The 24946-nt window shown below is 46.1% G+C and overlaps 1 protein-coding gene across 4 annotated transcripts in view; it reads left to right on the forward strand.

Moving 5' to 3' along the window:
* LOC117560019 (PHD finger protein 14-like) overlaps positions 1–24946 on the forward strand; it is a gene marked incomplete at its 5' end in the record, with an annotated part of 48078 nt that overhangs the window by 19120 nt on the left and 4012 nt on the right. For 2 of the 4 annotated variants that reach the window (XR_004571102.1, XM_034236767.1), the window contains 5 exon segments: positions 2522–2628; positions 4729–4860; positions 9037–9187; positions 17783–17845; positions 20864–20985. Coding sequence is in view for 3 of the 4 variants with exons in the window: in XM_034236767.1 (XP_034092658.1) it covers positions 2522–2628; positions 4729–4860; positions 9037–9187; positions 17783–17845; positions 20864–20985 (575 nt within the window). 4 annotated transcript variants of the gene reach the window in all.

The raw sequence follows: 24946 nt of genomic DNA on the forward strand, positions 1-24946 counted from the left end.
TGTTAATGCGGCGGCACAATGGACAGGAAGTGGCAGAAGACTGGAACGAGCCAATAAATCACCTAATTATGAACACGCACCATTTAAGTAGCAGCATCAGTCAGCGCATGCTTTTGTGTCGTCTATCTGCCACTTCTTCATCTCCTATTTGTCTTCCTGCGCGGCCATTTGCAGGAATTATTGATGTCCCGTGGACTGTCATCCTTCTACCAGTACCAACTCAGGGCTTTTGTTCTGGAAGCTGCTGGAAGTTTACTCCTGCCAACTTCACAAAAAAAAAAAGTTACTTTCCAGCTCCTTCATAAAATGCCATGAGGAGTTTTTCAAAAAGGCAAATGAAAGTGCTTCACAAAAGAATATATAAAAGCATTAAGACAATAGAAACATATTATACAATTACATTTAAATATATGTACATTGGTCAATCCAAACTGTAGAGGCTAATTTCTGACCAGCTCTTCCAATTTCAGTTCCAACATACTTCACATTTTCTCAGAGTAAATTGTGTTATTCCTATTGTACTTTATTTTTATTGTAAAAAAATTCCAAAAAGTTGAAGAAAGTCCGAATTGTGGGAAAAAGTCAACATAAAACATAAAGTCATAATTTGGAGAAAAAAATCTAAATCTAGGAATAAAATCAGAATTCAGACAAAAGTCATAAATGTGGGAAAAAAGTCAACATTTATTTAAAAATGCACAATTCTGAAAGAAATGAGTCCTGATTAAAGAAAATCAGAAATCTCGGAAAATTAAAAATCAGAAAAAAGTAATAATTCTGGGAAATCAAAAAAATAAACAGAATTTTGGAAGTGAGTCATAATTATTGAAATAAAAATAGTAAGAATTATTTGAAAAAAGTTAATTCTGACAAAAGCCATTATTTTATTAATATTCAGATGTCTGAGAAAACAATGAAAGTCATTCTGGGGGAAAATAAATCATAACTCAAACATTTCAGATTTTTAGAATTCAGAGGAAAAAAAGTCTACATTTTGAGAAAAAGTCAGATTTATGGGAGAAAACATTCTGGATCTCAGAACCCCCAAAAATGCATGCACCTGAGTAAACAACGCATACATAGGTGTAAGAAGTCAGGAGGAGTAGTCAGGGGGTCCGCGGGGTCTTAAAAAGTATTGAAAGTTGATAAATCAATTTAGAGAAAATGAAGGCTATTAAAAAGTATTAAACGGCATTTTCCAAGGTATTATATTGTGTAGCTTGTTTCCAATAAGTATATAAATGGTCCAAAGAGGTTGTATTCTACAGTCTGCCTGAATGTAGTCATGGCGTAGGTGTGTAGTGTGATTCTGTGTAGTTTATTGATGGCATCCCGTTGGGTTTGACGTCATCTGAACAGGACATCGCACGCTCACTGCTTGATAGCGCGGAGCTCCGTTTACGCCGGTTGTTAAACAACATCGTTATGGGGAAATGCAAGTCTGCGTCCAAATGGTTGGAAGATAAGGAGGAAGGACAATCAATACTGTATATAGTCAATGTGAGGTGAAGTGTGTCGCCAAGGTAACCGGTTAGAACTCCAAGTGGAGATGAGGTCTTAACATGTTTGGAAAGGGTCTTAAAAGGTCTTGAAAGGTCTTCCATGTGACTCCAGGATTCCTGCATAGACCCTGCGTAGTCCTCAGATAATTATGAAGCAAATGTCCCTTAGCAGAACGCTTTGTGTCGCAGCTTGTTGTTTTTCCTGTATTGAATACTTGTAAAAGTGGGCAGTTTGCTGGTTCTCTGACATGTTGTGATGTTTCCATTCCCGAGGACTCGGCAGCTGAAAGCCTTAAAGCTGTTTCCTCTCACTGTTTATAATCTGCACCTCTAAACTTCTTCATCTGTCTGATAAGGCTTGTTTAACGTGTTGATAGCTTCGTATCGGCAGCAGAGACACTTTGTGGTGTCCGCATGCAGGCAGACTGAAGTCCAGCTGAGCAGATAGGCAGAATGTAGCCTCCCTCTATCAAGAGCCCAGATTACAGCTTCTTCCTCGGGAGAAGGCTCCTCTGTTTAGTGACAGACTCAGCCCTGACAGATAAGTTTTCTAATTAACCTGCCTGGCAGAAATGCACCTGAGATACAGGCAGAGTTTATTTCACCTGCCGTACAACAGGTTCCTCTCTGTTCAGCTGCGAGGGAAGAACTTTATCTGGACTAGTCCAAACTCTGTCCAACACAAAGCAGCTGCTCGATAACGACTTGTCACCTGGAGGAAACTCTGACTGTGACTTTAGCAACAAAATCCCCCTGCAGTCTCACTCTCCTCTGGTGGAGTTTGGCGATAAAACGTGGATTTGTTGCACAAAAAAAGAGGAAATACTCAATTATTTGTATGTAATTTTTTCTAATGTGGGAATACCACAACCGGATCAATCTCCACTTTAATGGGGGTGGTCCTTAAATGTGGAATGAGTCAGCCTTTGCAAATAAAAAACAAAACATGTGGAGCCCACCAAAGTGTCCGTCGTAGCTGTAACCTGAAATCATTTGTGCCTTTTTTATTTTATTTTTAGAAACTGAACACCCCTGCTGTTCTGAAAGCCCCAAAGGAAAGGAAGCCCAGCAAGAAGGAGGGAGGAACAACAGGGAAGGCCTCCAGCCTGCCAGCTATACTCTACAGGTGAACACGCACGCACGCACGCACGCACACACACACACGCACACACACACACACACACACGGTCCTCAGGAAATAATAGGAAGGTTAAATGATCAAGTGAATATAGGACACCCAAGGACAGACAGACACACAAACAAACCGAACGGTGAAGAGTACAGTGACTAAGCTGGTCCTGGAAAAACTAGGGTTTAGTTGTGAAACATGTGAATAGTTTCGGATGTGTGTTATGGCGCGTTTCCACTGCAGCTCGCTTTAAGCGTGCCGAGCCGTGCGGGGCCCGTTTTTGGTTGCGTTTCCACTTGGGCTAGTACCGGCTAGCGGGTCCTAATTCACAGTTTTTCTGGCCCCTTAAAATGGTGGTTCTAGGGCCAGGAACAACCAGGCTGAGTCGGGCTGAGTATGCTAAACTAGAGAGAGAATCGCTGGCAAGCGGCTACAACTACAACAAGATGAACATATTTGACCGTGATTTAATTGTAATACACGTTTCTAAATGATGCCGAAGTAACAACATACTGATACCGGTTAGTAAAAACCATGAATTAATGCTTTGACAAGTCTGCAGACAGACGGCAGGCGAAAAACCCTTTTAAAATGCGTGTTTTCTGAATGGAGCTTGGCTAAGCTAACGTTGTAACGATCAACTATCTAAAATAGTTGTGTTAATTAAACGCACAAGGGGTTCTTGAATGAAATAATATTATAAAGGTAAACAGAAATAATAAACGGATAATCTGACAGATTTCATGCATGGATCCATTATATTGACAGTTCTCCAGCCAAACAACAGAAACAAAATTAAACAGTCCGCTCTGCGATACACAAAAAGTGTCTTTACTGCCTAATCCAGGCTATTGTTCATTGACAAAAAAAAGGCTGTTGCTCCTGCGCCCGTCGGCGGCAAAAACAGAAATGTTTGTCGGCCTTTTCAGGCTATATTCCACACAAAGGAAACACGAGGTCCAGCGTGGCACAAAGGAGTGATCTCACCCTGTGTCGGAGAGAATCTCTCTCTATCTGTGCGCGTCCTCTCCAAGGAGACGTGCTTCCAGGTCGGTCGATGCAATATCCACATACGGTTACTTTCAGTTACTTCCCCATTTTAACATACATGCTGAGAAAACGTAACTATCCCGCTGAATACCCGCATTCACCACACACAGGCTTCCTCCTCCCGTGAGAACCCCCTCTGGCATCCTGTTGACGCGCCCTCTAAAAAGCCTCTGGGCGCGCCGCGACAGGTGAATATGCAAATGAGGCTTGCAGAACCACACCCTCAAACCTTACATAAAAGTGGACATTTAACGACTGTAGTTGCGAGGATAATACACATGCATCATAGATTCTCATTTCATTTGAATCTAAACTACATGCCTTAACGTTTTCCCCTGCCCCTACAGTTTATAAGAAACACTGAGATCAATCTGCGACTGTCACAACGTTATATATGCTCCGACCGTCCACACTCACAACAACGGCCTATACAGACATAAATAAACCAGCGACGGTATTCTCCATGACACAGGCAGTCTGTGGTTTGTACTTGTTTAACTTTTGTCTAGTTTCTGAACAGATATGAGGAGCTGTGAGCTCTGAGTGCTAAGAGCTAACGGCTGTGTTGTTTTTCTGGGGCTCTCATTGAAGATGACGTCACGGCTCCGCCTACACTGCGTTACTATAGTTACTGCCCCAGTTCCTAAACTGTAATGGAAACGCAGCATTAAAGTGAGCCGGGCCTAATAAGGCCTAACCAAACCGAGCGAGGCCGAGCGAGGCCGAGCAAGGCCTGCAGTGGAAACGCGCCATTAGTTACGATGATTTAGGCATTTTCCTCTAGGTTTGCAAGAAATAAAATATATGTGTTACTTGATTGTGCAGGTCCCCACTGACACCACTGCTGTGTCTCAAATCATGTGTCTAAAACCCTTTTTTATATGACTAAAAAACATTGGTTTACCTTTCTCTTTCTTAATGACCCTTAACCAGCTTTTCATCCAACACAATGGCACACGTTTCTTGCTATTTTACTTCTGCATCTTCACGTATTGTCAGTTCCTCTGGATAAACCCGTCAGCTCAATGCCTTCATGTGTTCCTGCAGTTGTGGCATCTGTAAGAAGAACCAGGACCAACACCTGCTGGTTCTGTGTGACACCTGCAAGCTGTACTACCACCTGGGCTGCCTGGAGCCCCCTCTCACACGCATGCCCAAGAAGACCAAGAACAGCTACTGGTGAGGACATGGAGACACTTAGATATGGAGACACGGAGATACTTGGACATGGAGACACAGAGACATTTAGATATGGAGACACTTGGATATGGAGACACTTGGACACTTAGATATTAAGACAGGTAGACATAGAGACACGTAGCGATGGAGACACTTAGACATGTAGACACTTAGACATGTAGACACTTAGATATGGAGACACTTAGATATGGAGACACAGAGACATAGAGACATGTAGACTTGGAGACACGTAGCGATGGAGACACTTAGACATGGAGACACTTAGATATGGAGACACTTAGACATGGAGACACAGAGATATGGCGACACTTAGTTATGGAGACACTTAGACATGTAGACACTTAGATATGGAGACACTTAGATATGGAGACACAGAGACATAGAGACATGTAGACTTGGAGACACGTAGCGATGGAGACACTTAGACTTGGAGACACGTAGCGATGGAGACACTTAGACATGGAGACACTTAGATATGGAGACACTTAGACATGGAGACACAGAGATATGGCGACACTTAGTTATGGAGACACTTAGACATGGAGACACTTAGATATGGAGACACTTAGACATGGAGACACTTAGACATGGAGAGACATAGACATGGAGACACGTAGACACTTAGATATGGAGAGACATAGACATGGAGACACTTAGACATGGAGACATTTAGATATGGAGACACTTAGACATGGAGACACTTAGACATGGAGACACTTATGGAGACACTTAGAGCACTTAGAATGGAGACCACATAGAATAGACATGGAGACACAGAGATATGGCGACACTTAGACATGGAGACACTTAGACATGGAGACACTTAGATATGGAGACACTTAGACATGGAGACACTTAGATATGGAGACACTTAGACATGGAGACACTTAGACATGGAGACACTTAGATATGGAGACACTTAGACATGGAGACACTTAGACATGGAGACACTTAGATATGGAGACACTTAGACATGGAGACACTTAGATATGGAGACACTTAGACATGGAGACACTTAGACATGGAGACACTTAGATATGGAGCCACTTAGATATGGAGCACTAATGGAGACACTTAGACATGGAGACACTTAGACATGGAGACACTTAGACATGGAGACACTTAGATATGGAGACACTTAGACATGGAGACACTTAGACATGGAGACACTTAGATATGGAGACACTTAGACATGGAGACACTTAGACATGGAGAGACATAGACATGGAGACACGTAGACACTTAGATATGGAGAGACATAGACATGGAGACACTTAGACATGGAGACATTTAGATATGGAGACACTTAGACATGGAGACACTTATATATGGAGACACTTAGACACTTAGATATGGAGACACATAGACATGGAGACACAGAGATATGGCGACACTTAGACATGGAGACACTTAGACATGGAGACACTTAGATATGGAGACACTTAGATATGGAGACACTTAGACATGGAGACACTTAGACATGGAGACACTTAGATATGGAGACACTTAGACATGGAGACACTTAGATATGGAGACACTTAGACATGGAGACACTTAGATATGGAGACACTTAGACATGGAGACACTTAGACATGGAGACACTTAGATATGGAGACACTTAGATATGGAGACACTTAGACATGGAGACACTTAGACATGGAGACACGTAGACACTTAGATATGGAGACACTTAGACATGGAGACACTAGATATGGAGACACTTAGAAATGGAGACACTTAGACATGGAGACACTTAGACATGGAGACACTTAGATATGGGAGACACTTAGACATGGAGACACTTAGACATGGAGACACTAGATATGAGACACTTAGACATGGAGACACTTAGATATGGAGACACTTAGACATGGAGACACTTAGACATGGAGACACTTAGATATGGAGACACTTAGACATGGAGACACTTAGACATGGAGACACTTAGATATGGAGACACTTAGACATGGAGACACTTAGACATGGAGACACTTAGATATGGAGACACTTAGACATGGAGACACTTAGATATGGAGACACTTAGACATGGAGACACTTAGACATGGAGACACTTAGATATGGAGACACTTAGACATGGAGACACTTAGACATGGAGACACTTAGATATGGAGACACGTAGACATGGAGACACTTAGACATGGAGACACTTAGACATGGAGACACTTAGACATGGAGACACTTAGATATGGAGACACTTAGACACTTAGACATGGAGACACTTAGACATGGAGACAGTTAGACATGGAGACACTTAGATATGGAGACACTTAGACATGGAGACACTTAGATATGGAGACACTTAGATATGGAGACACTTAGACATGGAGACACTTAGATATGGAGACACTTAGATATGGAGACACTTAGACATGGAGACACTTAGACATGGAGACACTTAGACATGGAGACACTTAGACATGGAGACACTTAGACATGGAGACACTTAGACATGGAGACACTTAGACATGGAGACACTTAGACATGGAGACACTTAGACATGGAGACACTTAGACATGGAGACACTTAGATATGGAGACACTTAGACATGGAGACACTTAGACATGGAGACACTTAGACATGGAGACACTTAGACATGGAGACACTTAGACATGGAGACACTTAGACATGGAGACACTTAGACATGGAGACACTTAGACATGGAGACACTTAGACATGGAGACACTTAGATATGGAGACACTTAGACATGGAGACACTTAGACATGGAGACACTTAGACATGGAGACACTTAGACATGGAGACACTTAGATATCGAGACTTATTTCTAAAAATGATATAATAATATAACTGTGTTATTCAGTCTTATCACCATCAATGACAATATCATTCTAGAAACTTAAAAAAGCACATTTACTTGAGTACAAATCCTCTTAATAATCATGGTATTATATTTCTCTATGATATTAGAAAATAATGTTTAATAAAATATGAATCCCCCCCCCCCCAGTAATGGATATTTCCTCTGCGTCGTGCAGCCTTACCTCCTCCTGATACCCCCCCCCCCCCCCCCCCCCCCCCCCCCCCCCCCCTCTTTATGTGGACATTAACAGGAGCAGTTTTCATACTTGCAGTACTTTACTTATCACACGAGGATCCAGAGTTTGTTTATTCATGGTCGTCTGACATTTGTGGCTGCAGGATTATCAGATGGTAGAAATGTCACTCTTCTCCTGCAGCTCCTTATCTCCAGCAGATGTAGTGAATCTATCTTTTAAACATACGATAGATTGAAGATATCGTGATGCTTAGTGAGGTGCTACTTCCTGATGTGATAAAAAAACAGTTCCCTCTCCTGTAGTGTGTTCTATAGGTTTTACTGCATGTCAATGGTCTGCAGAGGCTAAAATCGCTGTGTCCCCTCTCCTGTAGTGTGTTCTATAGGTTTTACTGCATGTCAATGGTCTGCAGAGGCTAAAATTCCTATGTTTGCTCTACTGTAGCGTGTTCTATTGGTTTTAGTGCATGTCAATGGTCTGCAGAGCCTAAAATCCCTGTGCTGCCTCTCCTGTAGTGTGTTCTATAGGTTTTAGTGCATGTCAATGGTCTGCAGAGGCTAAAATCCCTGTGTTTGAACTCCTGTAGCATGTTCTATAGGATTCAGTGCATGTAAATGGTCTGCAGAGGCTAAAATCCATGTGTTCCATCTCCTGTAGTGTGTTTTTATAGGTTTTAGTGCATGTAAATGGTCTGCAGAAGCTACAATCCCTGTGCTGCCTCTCCTGTTGTGTGTTCTATAAGTTTTACTGCATGTAAATGGTCTACAGAGGCTAAAATCCTTGTGTGAGGGACTTTCTCTCTTAGATTCGATATACTTTATTCATCCCAGATTGGGGAAATGGTTTTGTCGCAGCAGGTGTTGCTCATAGATATAATAAAATACAAGTAGAACAAAATAAAAGATGAACATAATCAGTAAAACATATCCACAGTTGAAAAGAGTAACTAAAGAATACATCATATATAATAAATACTCTCTTCCCCTGAACGACAAGGATCAGAATCAGAATACCTGTATTAGTCCCACAGAGGAGAGACAGCAGAAAGAGCCAACGGCAGCTCAATGTAAACTAATATCACAGATGTTATGATAAGGTTAATAGTGTATTCTCCTTCAGGCAATGCTCCGAGTGCGACCAGGCCAGCAGCGACGAGGCTGACATCGCCATGGAAACGCTGCCGGACGGCACCAAGAGGTCGCGGCGGCAAATCAAAGGACCAATCAAATTCATCCCTCAGGAGATGTCCCCGGAGCCCAAGAAGCATCAGGTGAGAGGACGCATACATACTGCTGAAAACACGAATACTGAAAGAGTCTAAACTCAGGCTGATCGATCGGCATCGTCCTCGTTCTCCCGCTGCCCTGCTGGAGGTCATCAGAAAGACAGCGGAGGAGAGTTCCCCTGAGAGGAGAATAGGACGGCTGAATACAAACGTGAACATCAACAGTCGTATGGAGAAGGATCAGGGACACATGTAACTTTAATGTTTTAGAGCTGACCAGAAAAAGCATTTTTATTTTAGATCTGAGGAAGAAATCTGAATTCAGACTTTCAGAGATTATTGTTTTTAAACATTTCAGGAAAAAAAAAAAGCTCTGGATTCTTTAACCGCAGAATTCTAAGAATAAAGTCATCATTCAGAAAAAGAAATATTAAGAAATAAGAAATAAAAATCATAATGAAGTCAGAGATTCAGAGAAGGGATTGAAACAAATAATCTGAATAAAAATAATTGGGAAAATGAATCCTGAGATTAAAATCATAATTATTCATTTGATCTCATTATTATGATTTTATTTTCAGAAATGTGTTGAAGTGTGAGTGTGGCCCTTTAAGAGCCTCAGTTTGTGAGTGTGGCCCTTTAAGAGCGGGAGTTTGGCCCGTTAAGGGCGTCAGTGTGTGAGTGTGGCCCTTTAAGAGCCTCAGTTTGTGAGTGTGGCCCTTTAAGAGCGGGAGTTTGGCCCGTTAAGGGCGTCAGTGTGTGAGTGTGGCCCTTTAAGAGCCTCAGTGTGTGAGTGTGGCCCTTTAAGAGCCTCAGTGTGTGAGTGTGGCCCTTTAAGAGCCTCAGTGTGTGAGTGTGGCCTGTTAAGAGCCTCAGTGTGTGAGTGTGGCCCTTTAAGAGCCTCAGTGTGTGAGTGTGGCCCTTTTAAGAGCCTCAGTGTGTGAGTGTGGCCCTTTAAGAGCCTCAGTGTGTGAGTGTGGCCCTTTAAGAGCCTCAGTTTGTGAGTGTGGCCCTTTAAGAGCGGGAGTTTGGCCCGTTAAGGGCGTCAGTGTGTGAGTGTGGCCCGTTAAGAGCCTCAGTGTGTGAGTGTGGCCCTTTTTAAGAGCCTCAGTGTGTGAGTGTGGCCCTTTAAGAGCCTCAGTGTGTGAGTGTGGCCCTTTAAGAGCCTCAGTGTGTGAGTGTGGCCCTTTAAGAGCCTCAGTGTGTGAGTGTGGCCCTTTAAGAGCCTCAGTGTGTGAGTGTGGCCCTTTAAGAGCCTCAGTGTGTGAGTGTGGCCCTTTAAGAGCCTCAGTGTGTGAGTTTGGCCCGTTAAGAGCCTCAGTGTGTGAGTGTGGCCCTTTTTAAGAGCCTCAGTGTGTGAGTGTGGCCCTTTAAGAGCCTCAGTGTGTGAGTGTGGCCCTTTAAGAGCCTCAGTGTGTGAGTGTGGCCCTTTAAGAGCCTCAGTGTGTGAGTGTGGCCCTTTAAGAGCCTCAGTGTGTGAGTGTGGCCCTTTTAAGAGCCTCAGTGTGTGAGTGTGGCCCTTTTAAGAGCCTCAGTGTGTGAGTGTGGCCCTTTAAGAGCAGGAGTGTGGCCCGTTAAGGGCGTCAGTGTGTGAGTGTGGCCCTTTAAGAGCCTCAGTGTGTGAGTGTGGCCCTTTTAAGAGCCTCAGTGTGTGAGTGTGGCCCTTTTAAGAGCCTCAGTTTGTGAGTGTGGCCCTTTAAGAGCAGGAGTGTGGCCCGTTAAGGGCCTCAGTGTGTGAGTGTGGCCCTTTAAGAGCCTCAGTGTGTGAGTGTGGCCCTTTAAGAGCCTCAGTGTGTGAGTGTGGCCCTTTAAGAGCCTCAGTGTGTGAGTGTGGCCCTTTAAGAGCCTCAGTGTGTGAGTGTGGCCCTTTAAGAGCCTCAGTGTGTGAGTGTGGCCCTTTAAGAGCCTCAGTGTGTGAGTGTGGCCCGTTAAGAGCCTTATGGCGCGTTTCCACTGCAGCGGGTAGCCCCGTTTAAGCGTCCTTAACCGTCCTCAAGCGTCCAGGCCGGTTTTTGGTGGCGTTTCCATATAGCCTAGTACCGGCTAGCGGGTACTTTTTCCCTCTTTTTCCGGCCTCATCAAATCGTGGTTCCCTCAGACATGGGCCAGGGCTGAACTAGTGACGTCAACACTCTCGACTGCTGATTGGTCAGAGAGAATCGTCACAAGATTGCGCGCGAGTTCATCCCTAGCGTCGCATATATATCTAGAAGCAAGCTTGCAGCATTTTTATACACAGCATTTTGTAAACGGATGAGCTACAAAAATGGCTACGTCAAAGAAAAGCACACCGTGGTCGACCGAGGAGGTGACGACGTTCCTACATCTCATTGGGGATGATCAAATCCAGCGGGAGCTCGACGGAACAACTCGAAATGTGAACAAAAACAAAGCCGATCGCCCCGCCTACACTGCGTTGCTACCCCAGGTCCTAAACTGTAATGGAAATGCGCCACGGCCTGGGCCGGCCAGCGAGGCAGCCCGAGGCCAGAGCGAGGACGCTTAGGGACGCTTAAACGGGGCTACCCCGCTGCAGTGGAAACGCGCCATAAGTGTGTGAGTGTGGCCCTTTAAGAGCCTCAGTGTGTGTGAGTGTGGCCCTTTAAGAGCCTCAGTGTGTGAGTGTGGCCCTTTAAGAGCCTCAGTGTGTGAGTGTGGCCCGTTAAGAGCCTTAGTGTGTGAGTGTGGCCCTTTAAGAGCCTCAGTGTGTGAGTGTGGCCCGTTAAGAGCCTTAGTGTGTGAGTGTGGCCCTTTAAGAGCCTCAGTGTGTGAGTGTGGCCCTTTAAGAGCCTCAGTGTGTGAGTGTGGCCCTTTAAGAGCCTCAGTGTGTGAGTGTGGCCCTTTAAGAGCCTTAGTGTGTGAGTGTGGCCCTTTAAGAGCCTTAGTGTGTGAGTGTGGCCCGTTAAGAGCCTTAGTGTGTGAGTGTGGCCCTTTAAGAGCCTCAGTGTGTGAGTGTGGCCCTTTAAGAGCCTCAGTGTGTGAGTGTGGCCCTTTAAGAGCCTCAGTGTGTCTTCCTGTAGGAACATTTGGTGTCAGAAGCCTCTCCATCCCTCACTGGATCCTCCTTATCTTTACCCAGCATGCTCTGATCCTCAGATACAGACCCCCCCCCCCCCCCTCTCTCCCTGAGGATATTCTGCAGATTGATATCTGACAGCTCTCTGCAGAGGGGGGGCTCTTCACTTCACTTTTTGTTTTCCCGCTGTCAGTGTGTGACCCGGTGATCTCTTCAGGGACTTCAGGGACTCTTTAGAGAAAGAGTCCGTTCTGCTGAAGCTGCTGTCTCTCTCTCGCTGACAGAACAGCTGATCACTGAGGAGTATGAGAAACATGGATATGAGTGAAGTGGTGAAGATCCATCTCGATATCATGTCTGAGAGCTGGAGTCAGGTGTTAGCTTAGCATAAAGCCTTTAGGCAGCGAGAAACGCTTAGGGTAATGTGAATTATGAATTTGTTTATTTGAGTACAAACGTATTAGACCAAGTATTCTGAGCTGCGGTGGAAGGAAGGTCAATAGGTGCCATTTCCCTAGGAACAGTTTAAGATGATACGACTGCCTCTCTGCTGCTCACTTGAGACTATGGACTCTCCTTTTGTGGATTCTGGAGTCAGTTGCTTTGTGAGAAATAGAGAAATGTGAAGGAGTGTAAGCCCCTTCTCTCACAATATGCAATCATTACATCCTAAATCGCATTCTGTGTGGGATGTTGGTGGATGGGAAGTCCATGGATGCTGTGTCTGTAGGAATCCTTTAAGATGGAGGGCGCTGTTTTACTGCTCACCTGAACTCTGTGGGTGCTGTTGTTAGAAATATAGAAATGAATGAAGTAGTCTGAGTCTCAGAGTGTTACCCGAGGGTTGAATGTGTTTCTGTGCTCTGGTTCGGGTGCAGTCATGTGACCCGCTGCAGCTCTCGGGATTAACCAGCGAAGCGTTTATCTTCAAATGCAAGGCGCGACGCGGCCGACACTTAAAGGCCTGCTTTGCATTTTTAATGCTTTTACCAGAAACACTCCTTCAAAGCCATGTTTCACTTTATCAGGAGCGGCTAATCAACCCCCCGCTGGCCTCCTGAGTGTGTGTGTGTGTGAGAGAGTGTGTGTGTGTGTGTGTGTGTGTGTCCAGAGGGTCTAACATGGTCCAGTGCCACTTTGATGAAGCAGAGACTCCTGCCTGCTGGAGGAAAACCTTTAAAGTCAACCTGTGAGATGGGTTTTATTCAGCATGTACGTAGAGTCGCACCTGTAAAAGTAATGCTCCATAGCATCTGAAGGTACACACACACACACACACACACACACACACACACACACACACACACACACACACACACACTACTTTGTCCAGACAGGGCTTCATGCAAGGACGACTCATTAACACGCGTCAGGTCTTCATGGTGTGTGAAAGAAGCGCTCCTCCTCTGTCGTGCATCAGTTTTATTGGCCGACATTTCTCACTGTCAGCGGCTTTCATTCCCCGGCCTGATGCTCCGTGAGGTCGTTAATCACAGCGCTAATTAACTGGAGGTGTTTCTGAGAAGCAGTCGGAGCACGAGGAAGATCATTTAGTGAGAAAGAAAGAAGTTTGAAACACACACGTTCTGTTTATGGTGGATTTAAAGGGGAAAGGAAACACCAATTACAGCTATAATATTCCGGGAGTTTATTCATTTTACAATGGATATTGATCGTAATATTTATTGTATATGATATTACTCGCCAAAAGAAAGTTAATTATCCGCCGGCCGGGTGGGGAATTCCGGGACCAAGCCGCCGCCATTAGGGGAGTCCCAAATGGTGACGTCACTGGGTGGGTCTTCGCTCCGGGTATCCATACCGGAAGTCAACACAACGTAGCAGATATGGCAGCGATGGAGGAATTTTGCAATGAGATCGACGTTTTGAACGATGAATTTGACTATTCGTCGGGAGATGACATTGATGTGGAAGCATCTACAGTTACCAGGCATCCCATGGCCTATGCTTATGAACCGATTCGGTCGAATACTAGAGTGGCATACGATCCGGAATCCGCCGAAAGTACCGACGGTTCTGAACTCGCCGAGTGGGATACCACCAGTTCCAGTACCGACTCGGTCTCAGTGGTCAGTTGACATATATTTTGTATTATTTTCCAACACCTCGTACATCTTGGCAATACCATCCATTGAACACCTAGTCCAGCAATACTAGCCTTTTTAGGGCTGTTTTCGACAGATGAGCGTGTGTATGCCAGTTTAATTAGTTGAGCTATAGAACACCCCCAATTCTCCATTGTACGTCATAATAATAGCTACCATTTAGTTTGGACGCGATTGCGTTAATTAATAAGGTCACACTGTGTCAGTAAATACATGTGTGAGCTAGTAATCTGGTAGTGCTGCAATATTTACCTCTCTCTCGGCAGCTGAAGCAACTCGTTTGGTGGCTCGAACTTCACGTTTGTTGACACTGTCATTGTCTTGTGCGGCCGACGTGCTGGGACGGTCGGTGTTCCCGACTGCATACATTGAGAAATCGAATATTGTGGGAACAGATCCTGGCTTCAAATCCGATGTTTTGTATTGAACCAAGCATCCAGACTCATCAAACCTCATTTTGTGGACATAATCGTCATTTGTAAAGTGTTCGCTGCACACACGTGCGTACTGATTCAGCGGCGGATCGGACCGTTTCATGGAAATAACCCATGCTTTGAGCAGCTTCTCATCCTTTAGTGGCAGCCTATGGAAATGTACTTCTTCCTTCTTTGTATAAAATCCATTTGTGCAGCCTGGGGCAATACAATACGCTCCTGACGACGACCGTTTTCTTTTAATGTAAACTACTGGAGCATTGCACGCCATGTTGTTTGTTATTGAGCTTTGGCCCAGGAAGCCGTACCCACTCAGTGACGTCACTGGGAAAGTCCCGGAGCAATGGAAGCGCCCAAGGTCATTAGGCACGTATTTCAAAAAATAAATTCGCGTATCTCGATCGTTTACATTGGAAATAGACTAGATAAATACATTTCCTAATGGGAATATTGTCGCATGGAAAGCAGTTTGAAAAGTGTTTCCATTTCCCTTTAAGGTTTCAGTCAAACAGTGGCTGCTAATGAAGAACATGGGAAACATTTCAAATCCAGACGTTTGATTTTACTTTGGATGTGAGCAAAAACAGCTTCTTATCAAAAGCACCCTAAGCCACTATAGAGAGCTCACGCTCCGCTCCTATTGGCTAGCGCTCCAACACATTGTACGTGATAGGCTGAGGGGCGGGACATCTCTAAGCGCTTGACCAATCACAACAGAGCCAGCCAGCTAACCAATCAGAGCAGCTCTGGTTTTCAGACAGAGGGTGAAAAGAGGGAGTATGAGAACAATAAAGAGCTTTTTGAACATTAAAGCACGGATACATTATTCTGATAATTCGTATTTTGTATATTACCTTTTTTTCAGTTTCCATTTTTGTTCAAAATTTCATTTTTTTTCATAGAATTCGATTTTTTTTCGTATAATTTTCGATTTTCTTAGAATTTTTTCAGAATTGCTTTTTTTTAAGATATAATCTTTTTCTCCAAAAGTCACTTTATTCTGAATTTCAATTATTTTTCAAAATTTCACTTTTTTTCAGAACTGCGTTTTTTTTCTCATACGAATTTTTATTAAAATTCCCCTTTTTTCTAATTTGAATTTTTTTCTGAGAATTTCAGACTTTTCAGAAAATAACCTTTTCTTAAGAATTTTACTTTTTCAAAATGTCCTTTTTTCTCATTTGATTTTTTTTCTCACAATTTTGCCAAAAGGTAAATATATTTAACTTCCAAATCAAAGCCAAATGTCCATTCCAGTTTTTTAATCTAGGGACACCGTATATTATTCTTGGGTTAGTTAAAGTTAGTAACATCCATAGTTTGACTTAATAACAGAACATCAGAGCAGCTCTGGTTTCAGACAGAGGGTGAAAAGAGTCCTGATTACTCCCACTGCAGTTAGCGTTAATATACAAATTGTGCTGAAGTGTTTTTAATGTGAAGCAGTGATTATTAAGGGGGTGTAAAGGGGTTTCTGGGTTCAGGAGGGGATACTAAAAAGCTCCCGTAATGAGACATGATGTACCGCTAACATTAAACCCCCGATATGAACATGTGCCATTAATCATCTGTAAATGATGAGAACGAAGTTAATATATGTAGTAAGTACCACTTCCTATGCTCTGTTAATTCCTCTAATCCTGTGTGAAGTGATTCATGCTTGTTAAAGATGCACCGATGGACTTAATTAAAAGATTGATTTAGCCCTCCGTTTTAATTTCCTCACCTGAGCTGAGGCTGAGATTAGCGTTTTCACACCGCTTCGCTTTTATAAGTGACGGTGCAAACTGTGGGGGAAATACCTTCTGGTGAGAAAAGAACCAATATACAAGCTCATTTAATAAAGAGTTATAGCATTTACCAGAATCTTATTTCCAGCTGGAAAGAGTCCTGCTCGAGCAAATGGTGCCAAGATCTGCCCGAGTTACACAGAGAAGCAGTGACTGGATACAGAGGAGCAGGAAACAAAAGGGACGTAAGACATGCTCATTAGAGATAGATAGTTAGTCTGGAAATGGTCTGGTTTTTCTGCAGCGAGTTACCAGTAAAGTAGATGTTTGTGTCCTGGGTCAAATCCTGCCTGGAGTTAAAATATGTTACTGCCCATTAATAGGTGGCTTCATACCATTTGTTATTAGTCATTACACAAACTGAAAATGAGCCTCACAGGCTGCCTTATATCTTAATGGATAACTCTATAGTTTAATAAAGTTTGTTTGTATCTCTACTGGAGTTTCCTTAGGTATCAGTAAAGTAGATGTTTCTGTGTTTGGTAAATCCCAGTCTCAGGTTTGTCCCACTAACCTGAGACTAAAATCTTTTATCCCCAATAAAAGGTGACCTCCTACCCTTTGTTATTAACAATAACACTCTGAAAATGACCCACACAGGCTTCCTTATACCTCGTCATAGTTTAATGAAGTTTCTAAAAGCTGCCGAGGTTTTAAGAAAGTATTCTGAGTTCAACCTAAAAGTCTCTGGGCTTGACAGCCGTACTGATACATTCCTCCGGTCCAGACCTGGCTGCAGGATTCACTGAATGATGTGTTTTGTGGTTCTTCTGGAGGTTCTGCAGCAGCAGTTTGGCAGCGAGCGCGCGGTTCTTAATGATAAATGCTCCGTCTGGAGAGCGGCGGTGCCGAGCCAAAAGGCGACAGATGGCATTGTTTTCACAATCTGTTTAAATATGTTGTTGATTTTTCTTCCTCTTTTTAAAACCCTCCCCAGCAGATCCAACACAACAAGGAGAGGTGTTTGATTCCCTTCATGCTGCTGGGAGGAGTGTTTGTTCATGTTTTATAGACGGAGTCAGTCCTTTTAGTGCCACAGCAGCTTAATGCAGAGTCCTCTAAAGCATAATATAGGTAGACACTGTTGGTCCCTGAATGCAGCATCTCTCTGGTCCAATGGGATTTCTCCATTAGATTGTTTGACTATTTTAGATATCTGAATAACACTTTAGAGAGTAAATCAAACGGAAATCTTAAAGTTAGGAGTGTCGATCCACTTGGAGTTCAAATGGATGTGTTTTGTGTTTAACGTTTGTATGTTTTGTGTTTTGCAGAGAACCAGAGGTCAGAAGAGGAAAAGAGTTGCTATCGGCGACGACAGAGACGATAAAACTGAGGTTTGTCTTCATGCTGCAGAACAATAAATACATGCATGTTGTGAGAGAATCAGCTCGGTACTTTTTATGAGATCTGACCAAAAGTCCAAAACACAGCTGGGAGACTAGGGGACACTAAAGAGTGATGCACAGCTGGGAGACCAGGGGACACTAAAGAGTGATGCACAGCTGGGAGACCAGGGGACACTAAAGAGTGACGCACAGCTGGGAGACCAGGGGACACTAAAGAGTGATGCACAGCTGGGAGACCAGGGGACACTAAAGAGTGATGCACAGCTGGGAGACCAGGGGACACTAAAGAGTGATGCACAGCTGGGAGACCAGGGGACACTAAAGAGTGACGCACACAGCTGGGAGACCAGGGGACACTAAAGAGTGATGCACAGCTGGGAGACCAGGGGACACTAAAGAGTGATGCACAGCTGGGAGACCAGGGGACACTAAAGAGTGATGCACACAGCTGGGAGACCAGGGGACACTAAAGAGTGATGCACAGCTGGGAGACCAGGGGACACTAAAGAGTGACGCACACAGCTGGGAGACCAGGGGACACTAAAGAGTGACGCACACAGCTGGGAGACCAGGGGACACTAAAGAGTGATGCACACAGCTAGAGACCAGGGGACACTAAAGAGTGACGCACACAGCTGGAGACCAGGGGACACTAAAGAGTGACGCACACAGCTGGGAGTCCAGGGGACACTAAAGAGTGATGCACAGCTGGGAGACCAGGGGACACTAAAGAGTGACGCACACAGCTGGGAGACTAGGGGACACTAAAGAGTGACGCACAGCTGGGAGACCAGGGGACACTAAAGAGTGACGCACAGCTGGGAGACTAGGGGACACTAAAGAGTGATGCACAGCTGGGAGACCAGGGGACACTAAAGAGTGACGCACACAGCTGGGAGACCAGGGGACACTAAAGAGTGACGCACACAGCTGGGAGACCAGGGGACACTAAAGAGTAATGCACAGCTGGGAGACCACGGGACACTAAAGAGTGACGCACACAACTGGAGACCAGGGGACACTAAAGAGTGACGCACAGCTGGGAGACTAGGGGACACTAAAGAATGATGCACAGCTGGGAGACCAGGGGACACTAAAGAGTGACGCACACAACTGGAGACCAGGGGACACTAAAGAGTGATGCACAGCTGGGAGACCAGGGGACACTAAAGAGTGACGCACACAACTGGAGACCAGGGGACACTAAAGAGTGATGCACAGCTGGGAGACTAGGGGACACTAAAGAGTGATGCACAGCTGGGAGACCAGGGGACACTAAAGAGTGACGCACACAGCTGGAGACCAGGGGACACTAAAGAGTGACGCACACAGCTGGGAGACCAGGGGACAATAAAGAGTGACGCACACAGCTGGAGACCAGGGGACACTAAAGAGTGACGCACACAGCTGGGAGACCAGGGGACACTAAAGAGTGACGCACACAGCTGGGAGACCAGGGGACAATAAAGAGTGACGCACACAGCTGGAGACCAGGGGACACTAAAGAGTGACGCACACAGCTTGAGACCAGGGGACACTAAAGAGTGACGCACACAGCTGGGAGACCAGGGGACACTAAAGAGTGACGCACACAGCTGGGAGACCAGGGGACATTAAAGAGTGACGCACACAGCGGGGAGACCAGGGGACATTAAAGAGTGACGCACACAGCTGGGAGACCAGGGGACATTAAAGAGTGACGCACACAGCGGGGAGACCAGGGGACATTAAAGAGTGACGCACACAGCGGGGAGACCAGGGGACATCTGGGAGACCAGGGGACATTAAAGAGTGACGCACACAGCGGGGAGACCAGGGGACATTAAAGAGTGACGCACACAGCGGGGAGACCAGGGGACATTAAAGAGTGACGCACACAGCTGGGAGACCAGGGGACATTAAAGAGTGACGCAGGGAGACCAGGGGACACTAAAGAGTGACGCACACAGCTGGAGACCAGGGGACATTAAAGAGTGACACACACAGCTGGAGACCAGGGGACAATAAAGAGTGACGCACACAGCTGGAGACCAGGGGACACTAAAGAGTGACGCACACAGCTGGGAGACCAGGGGACACTAAAGAGTGACGCACACAGCTGGGAGACCAGGGGACAATAAAGAGTGACGCACACAGCTGGGAGACCAGGGGACACTAAAGAGTGACGCACACAGCTGGGAGACCAGGGGACACTAAAGAGTGACGCACACAGCTGGGAGACCAGGGGACATTAAAGAGTGACGCACACAGCTGGGAGACCAGGGGACACTAAAGAGTGACGCACACAGCTGGGAGACCAGGGGACACTAAAGAGTGACGCACACAGCTGGGATACCAGGGGACACTAAAGAGTGACGCACACAGCTTGAGACCAGGGGACACTAAAGAGTGACGCACACAGCTGGGAGACCAGGGGACACTAAAGAGTGACACACACAGCTGGGAGACCAGGGGACATTAAAGAGTGACGCACACAGCGGGGAGACCAGGGGACATTAAAGAGTGACGCACACAGCTGGGAGACCAGGGGACATTAAAGAGTGACGCACACAGCGGGGAGACCAGGGGACATTAAAGAGTGACCCACACAGCGGGGAGACCAGGGGACATTAAAGAGTGACGCACACAGCTGGGAGACCAGGGGACATTAAAGAGTGACGCACACAGCAGGGAGACCAGGGGACACTAAAGAGTGACGCACACAGCTGGAGACCAGGGGACATTAAAGAGTGACGCACACAGCTGGGACGTTCAGGATTATAAAGCTGAAAAACATCTTAACTCTTTTTTTCTCAGACTTTTCAGAATATAACCTTTCAAAAAAAAAAAAGTTTAAAATTTTTTTTTTTTAGATGTTTCTTCGTGAGTTTTGGAACATCTGTGTTTTGTATGCTTCCAGACGAGCTGATTAGACCCCTGATAAATGTTTTTTGGGTGATGTTTCTCTGGTGTGTTCTCCAACAAATTTCCCGCACATCCCCCATAATAGTCCCTGTGTTTCCATAGGAACCGATGCCACGGGAACGCCGGCAGAGACAGTCGGCGCTACAGAAAAAACCGAAAGCGGACGACACGAGGACCGAATGCACGAGCTGCAGCGGGCCGGGAGACAACGAGAACCTCGTCAGGTGAGAGAGAGAGATTGTGTGTGAGTGTGTGAGACAGACAGAGAGAGAGAGTGTGTGTCTCAGTGTGTGTGTGTGTGTCTGGGGGTCAAGTTCCTGTGAAAACACTGATCCCACCCAGATCTCTCTCTCTTTCCCTCTTCATCCCATAATGTCACTAATTACATTGTTGCCATGGCGACCACGGATTCATATTGTGTTTTTGGGTTCATTGTCGAGGGTCTCATCCACTCTTTGAGGTCCGTTTCTGTCTCTGGACGCCAGGTTTTTTTTCACATTTTATTTATTTTGGTGGGGTGAAAATAATCAAGCTTGGTAATACTTAAGATCATTTATGGACACAAACTATTTCAAAAGCTTGAAATGCAACGACTATTATTAGCTCTTCAAAGCTATTATAGGCCAAATCTTACTGTTGTTCAGGTTATAGGTGTGTGTGTGTGTGTGTGTGTGTGTGTGTGTGTGTGTGTGTGTGTGTGTGTGTGTGTGTGTGTGTGTGTGTGTGTGTGTGTGTGTGTGTGTGTGTGTGTGTGTGTGTGTGTGTGTGTGTGTGTGTGTGTGTGTGTGTGTGTGTGTGTGTGTGTGTGTGTGTGTGTGTGTGTGTGTGTGTGTGTGTGTGTGTGTGTGTGTGTCCTCCTGATGATTAAAGTTCAGTCTTCATTAGGCTCTCTCTATTGACCTGTCACACAGTTCATTACGGCCGAATGAAAAGCACATTTATTCTGCGGACTCAGAGCCGGACGGATAATCAGCAGGAATTTCTCTCTCTGACATCTCGGGAATTCTGTGAGGAAATAAGAAACGAGATCACAGCTGAGGAGGAGGGGAAACATCTCTACGCTTTCATCAGGACTATATCCCCTTAAGAAGTACTCTGTAGGATCCTTAAAGTACTCTGTAGGATCCTTAAAGTACTCTGTAGGATCCTTAAAGTACTCTGTTAGAAGTCCTGAATTAAAATAATACAGAAGTGTACCAAATGTACTTCAAGTATTAAAAGTACTCTCCACCTGTCCTCCTCTCCACATGTCTTCCTCTCCACATGTCTTCCTCTCCACCTGTCTTCCTCTCCACCTGTCTTCCTCTCCACCTGTCTTCCTCTCTGTCTTCCTCTCCACCTGTCTTCCTCTCCACCTGTCTGTCTCTCTCCACCTGTCTGTCTCTCCACCTGTCTCCCTCTCCACCTGTCTGTCTCTCCACCTGTCTGTCTCTCCACCTGTCTTCCTCTCCACCTGTCTTCCTCTCCACCTGTCTTCCTCTCCATCTATCTTCTTCTCCACCTGTCTTCCTCTCCACCTGTCTTCCTCTCCACCTGTCTCCACATATCTTCCTCTCCACCTGTCTTCCTCTCCACCTGTCTTCCTCTCCACCTGTCTTCCTCTCTGTCTTCCTCTCCACCTGTCTTCCTCTCCACCTGTCTTCCTCTCCACCTGTCTTCCTCTCTGTCTTCCTCTCCACCTGTCTTCCTCTCCACCTGTCTTCCTCTCCACCTGTCTTCCTCTCCATCTATCTTCTTCTCCACCTGTCTTCCTCTCCACCTGTCCTCCTCTCCACCTGTCCTCCTCTCCACCTGTCCTCCTCTCCACCTGTCTTCCTCTCCACCTGTCTTCCTCTCTGTCTTCCTCTCCACCTGTCCTCCTCTCTGTCTTCTTCTCCACCTGTCCTCCTCTCTGTCTTCTTCTCCACCTGTCTTCCTCTCTGTCTTCCTCTCTGTCTTCCTCTCCACCTGTCTTCCTCTCTGTCTTCCTCTCTGTCTTCCTCTCTGTCTTCCTCTCTGTCTTCCTCTCTGTCTTCTTCTCCACCTGTCTTCCTCTCTGTCTTCCTCTCTGTCTTCCTCTCCACCTGTCTTCCTCTCCACCTGTCTTCCTCTCTGTCTTCCTCTCCACCTGTCCTCCTCTCTGTCTTCTTCTCCACCTGTCCTCCTCTTCTGTCTTCTTCTCCACCTGTCTTCCTCTCTGTCTTCCTCTCTGTCTTCCTCTCCACCTGTCTTCCTCTCTGTCTTCCTCTCTGTCTTCCTCTCTGTCTTCCTCTCCACCTGTCTTCCTCTCCACCTGTCTTCCTCTCCACCTGTCTTCCTCTCCACCTGTCTTCCTCTCCACATGTCTTCCTCTCCACCTGTCTTCCTCTCCACATGTCTTCCTCTCCACCTGTCTTCCTCTCCACCTGTCTTCCTCTCCACCTGTCTTCCTCTCCACCTGTCTTCCTCTCCACCTGTCTTCCTCCTCCACCTGTCTTCCTCTCCACCTGTCTTCCTCTCCACCTGTCTTCCTCTCCACCTGTCCTCTTCTCTCCACCTGTCTTCCTCTCCACCTGTCTTCCTCTCCACATGTCTTCCTCTCCACCTGTCTTCCTCTCCACCTGTCTCTCCACCTGTCTTCCTCTCCACCTGTCTTCCTCTCCACCTGTCTTCCTCTCCACCTGTCTTCCTCTCCACATGTCTTCCTCTCCACCTGTCTTCCTCTCCACCTGTCTCCACATATCTTCCTCTCCACCTGTCTTCCTCTCCACCTGTCTTCCTCTCCACCTGTCTTCCTCTCTGTCTTCCTCTCCACCTGTCTTCCTCTCCACCTGTCGTCGTCCTCCACCTGTCTTCCTCTCCACATGTCGTCGTCCTCCACCTGTCTTCCTCTCCACCTGTCTTCCTCTCTGTCTTCCTCTCCACCTGTCCTCCTCTCTGTCTTCTTCTCCACCTGTCTTCCTCTCTGTCTTCCTCTCTGTCTTCCTCTCCACCTGTCTTCCTCTCTGTCTTCCTCTGTCTTCCTCTCCACCTGTCTTCCTCTCCACCTGTTGTCGTCCTCCACCTGTCTTCCTCTCCACATGTCTTCCTCTCTGTCTTCCTCTCCACCTGTCTTCCTCTCTGTCTTCCTCTCCACCTGTTTGTCTCTCCACCTGTCTTCCTCTCCACCTGTCTTCCTCTCCACCTGTCTTCCTCTCTGTCTTCCTCTCCACATGTCTTCCTCTCCACCTGTCTTCCTCTCCACCTGTCTTCCTCTCCACCTGTCTTCCTCTCCACCTGTCTCCACATATCTTCCTCTCCACCTGTATTCCTCTCCACCTGTCTTCCTCTCCACCTGTCTTCCTCTCTGTCTTCCTCTCCACCTGTCTTCCTCTCCACCTGTCTTCCTCTCTGTCTTCCTCTCCACCTGTCTTCCTCTCCACCTGTCGTCGTCCTCCACCTGTCTTCCTCTCCACCTGTCGTCGTCCTCCACCTGTCTTCCTCTCCACCTGTCTTCCTCTCTGTCTTCCTCTCCACCTGTCCTCCTCTCTGTCTTCTTCTCCACCTGTCTTCCTCTCTGTCTTCCTCTCTGTCTTCCTCTCCACCTGTCTTCCTCTCTGTCTTCCTCTGTCTTCCTCTCCACCTGTCTTCCTCTCCACCTGTTGTCGTCCTCCACCTGTCTTCCTCTCCACATGTCTTCCTCTCTGTCTTCCTCTCCACCTGTCTTCCTCTCTGTCTTCCTCTCCACCTGTCTTCCTCTCTGTCTTCCTCTCCACCTGTTTGTCTCTCCACCTGTCTTCCTCTCCACCTGTCTTCCTCTCTGTCTTCCTCTCCACCTGTCTTCCTCTCCACCTGTCTTCCTCTCCACCTGTCTTCCTCTCTGTCTTCCTCTCCACCTGTCTTCCTCTCCACCTGTCTTCCTCTCTGTCTTCCTCTCCACCTGTCTCTCCACCTGTCTTCCTCTCCACCTGTCTTCCTCTCTGTCTTCCTCTCCACCTGTCTCTCCACCTGTCTTCCTCTCCACCTGTCTTCCTCTCTGTCTTCCTCTCCACCTGTCTTCCTCTCCACCTGTCTTCCTCTCCACCTGTCTTCCTCTCCACCTGTCTTCCTCTCCACCTGTCTTCCTCTCCACCTGGCTGCACTTTAAAGAACATAAAGAATTATAATCAGTAAAAATGACTTTCCATCTATTCTGATAACTGTATAAACTTTACGGTCAAGTTAGTAAGTTACAATGACGAACACTAA

Source organism: Gymnodraco acuticeps, unplaced genomic scaffold (genome assembly GCF_902827175.1).
Source record: "Gymnodraco acuticeps unplaced genomic scaffold, fGymAcu1.1, whole genome shotgun sequence".
Taxonomy (NCBI): Eukaryota; Metazoa; Chordata; class Actinopteri; order Perciformes; family Bathydraconidae; genus Gymnodraco; species Gymnodraco acuticeps.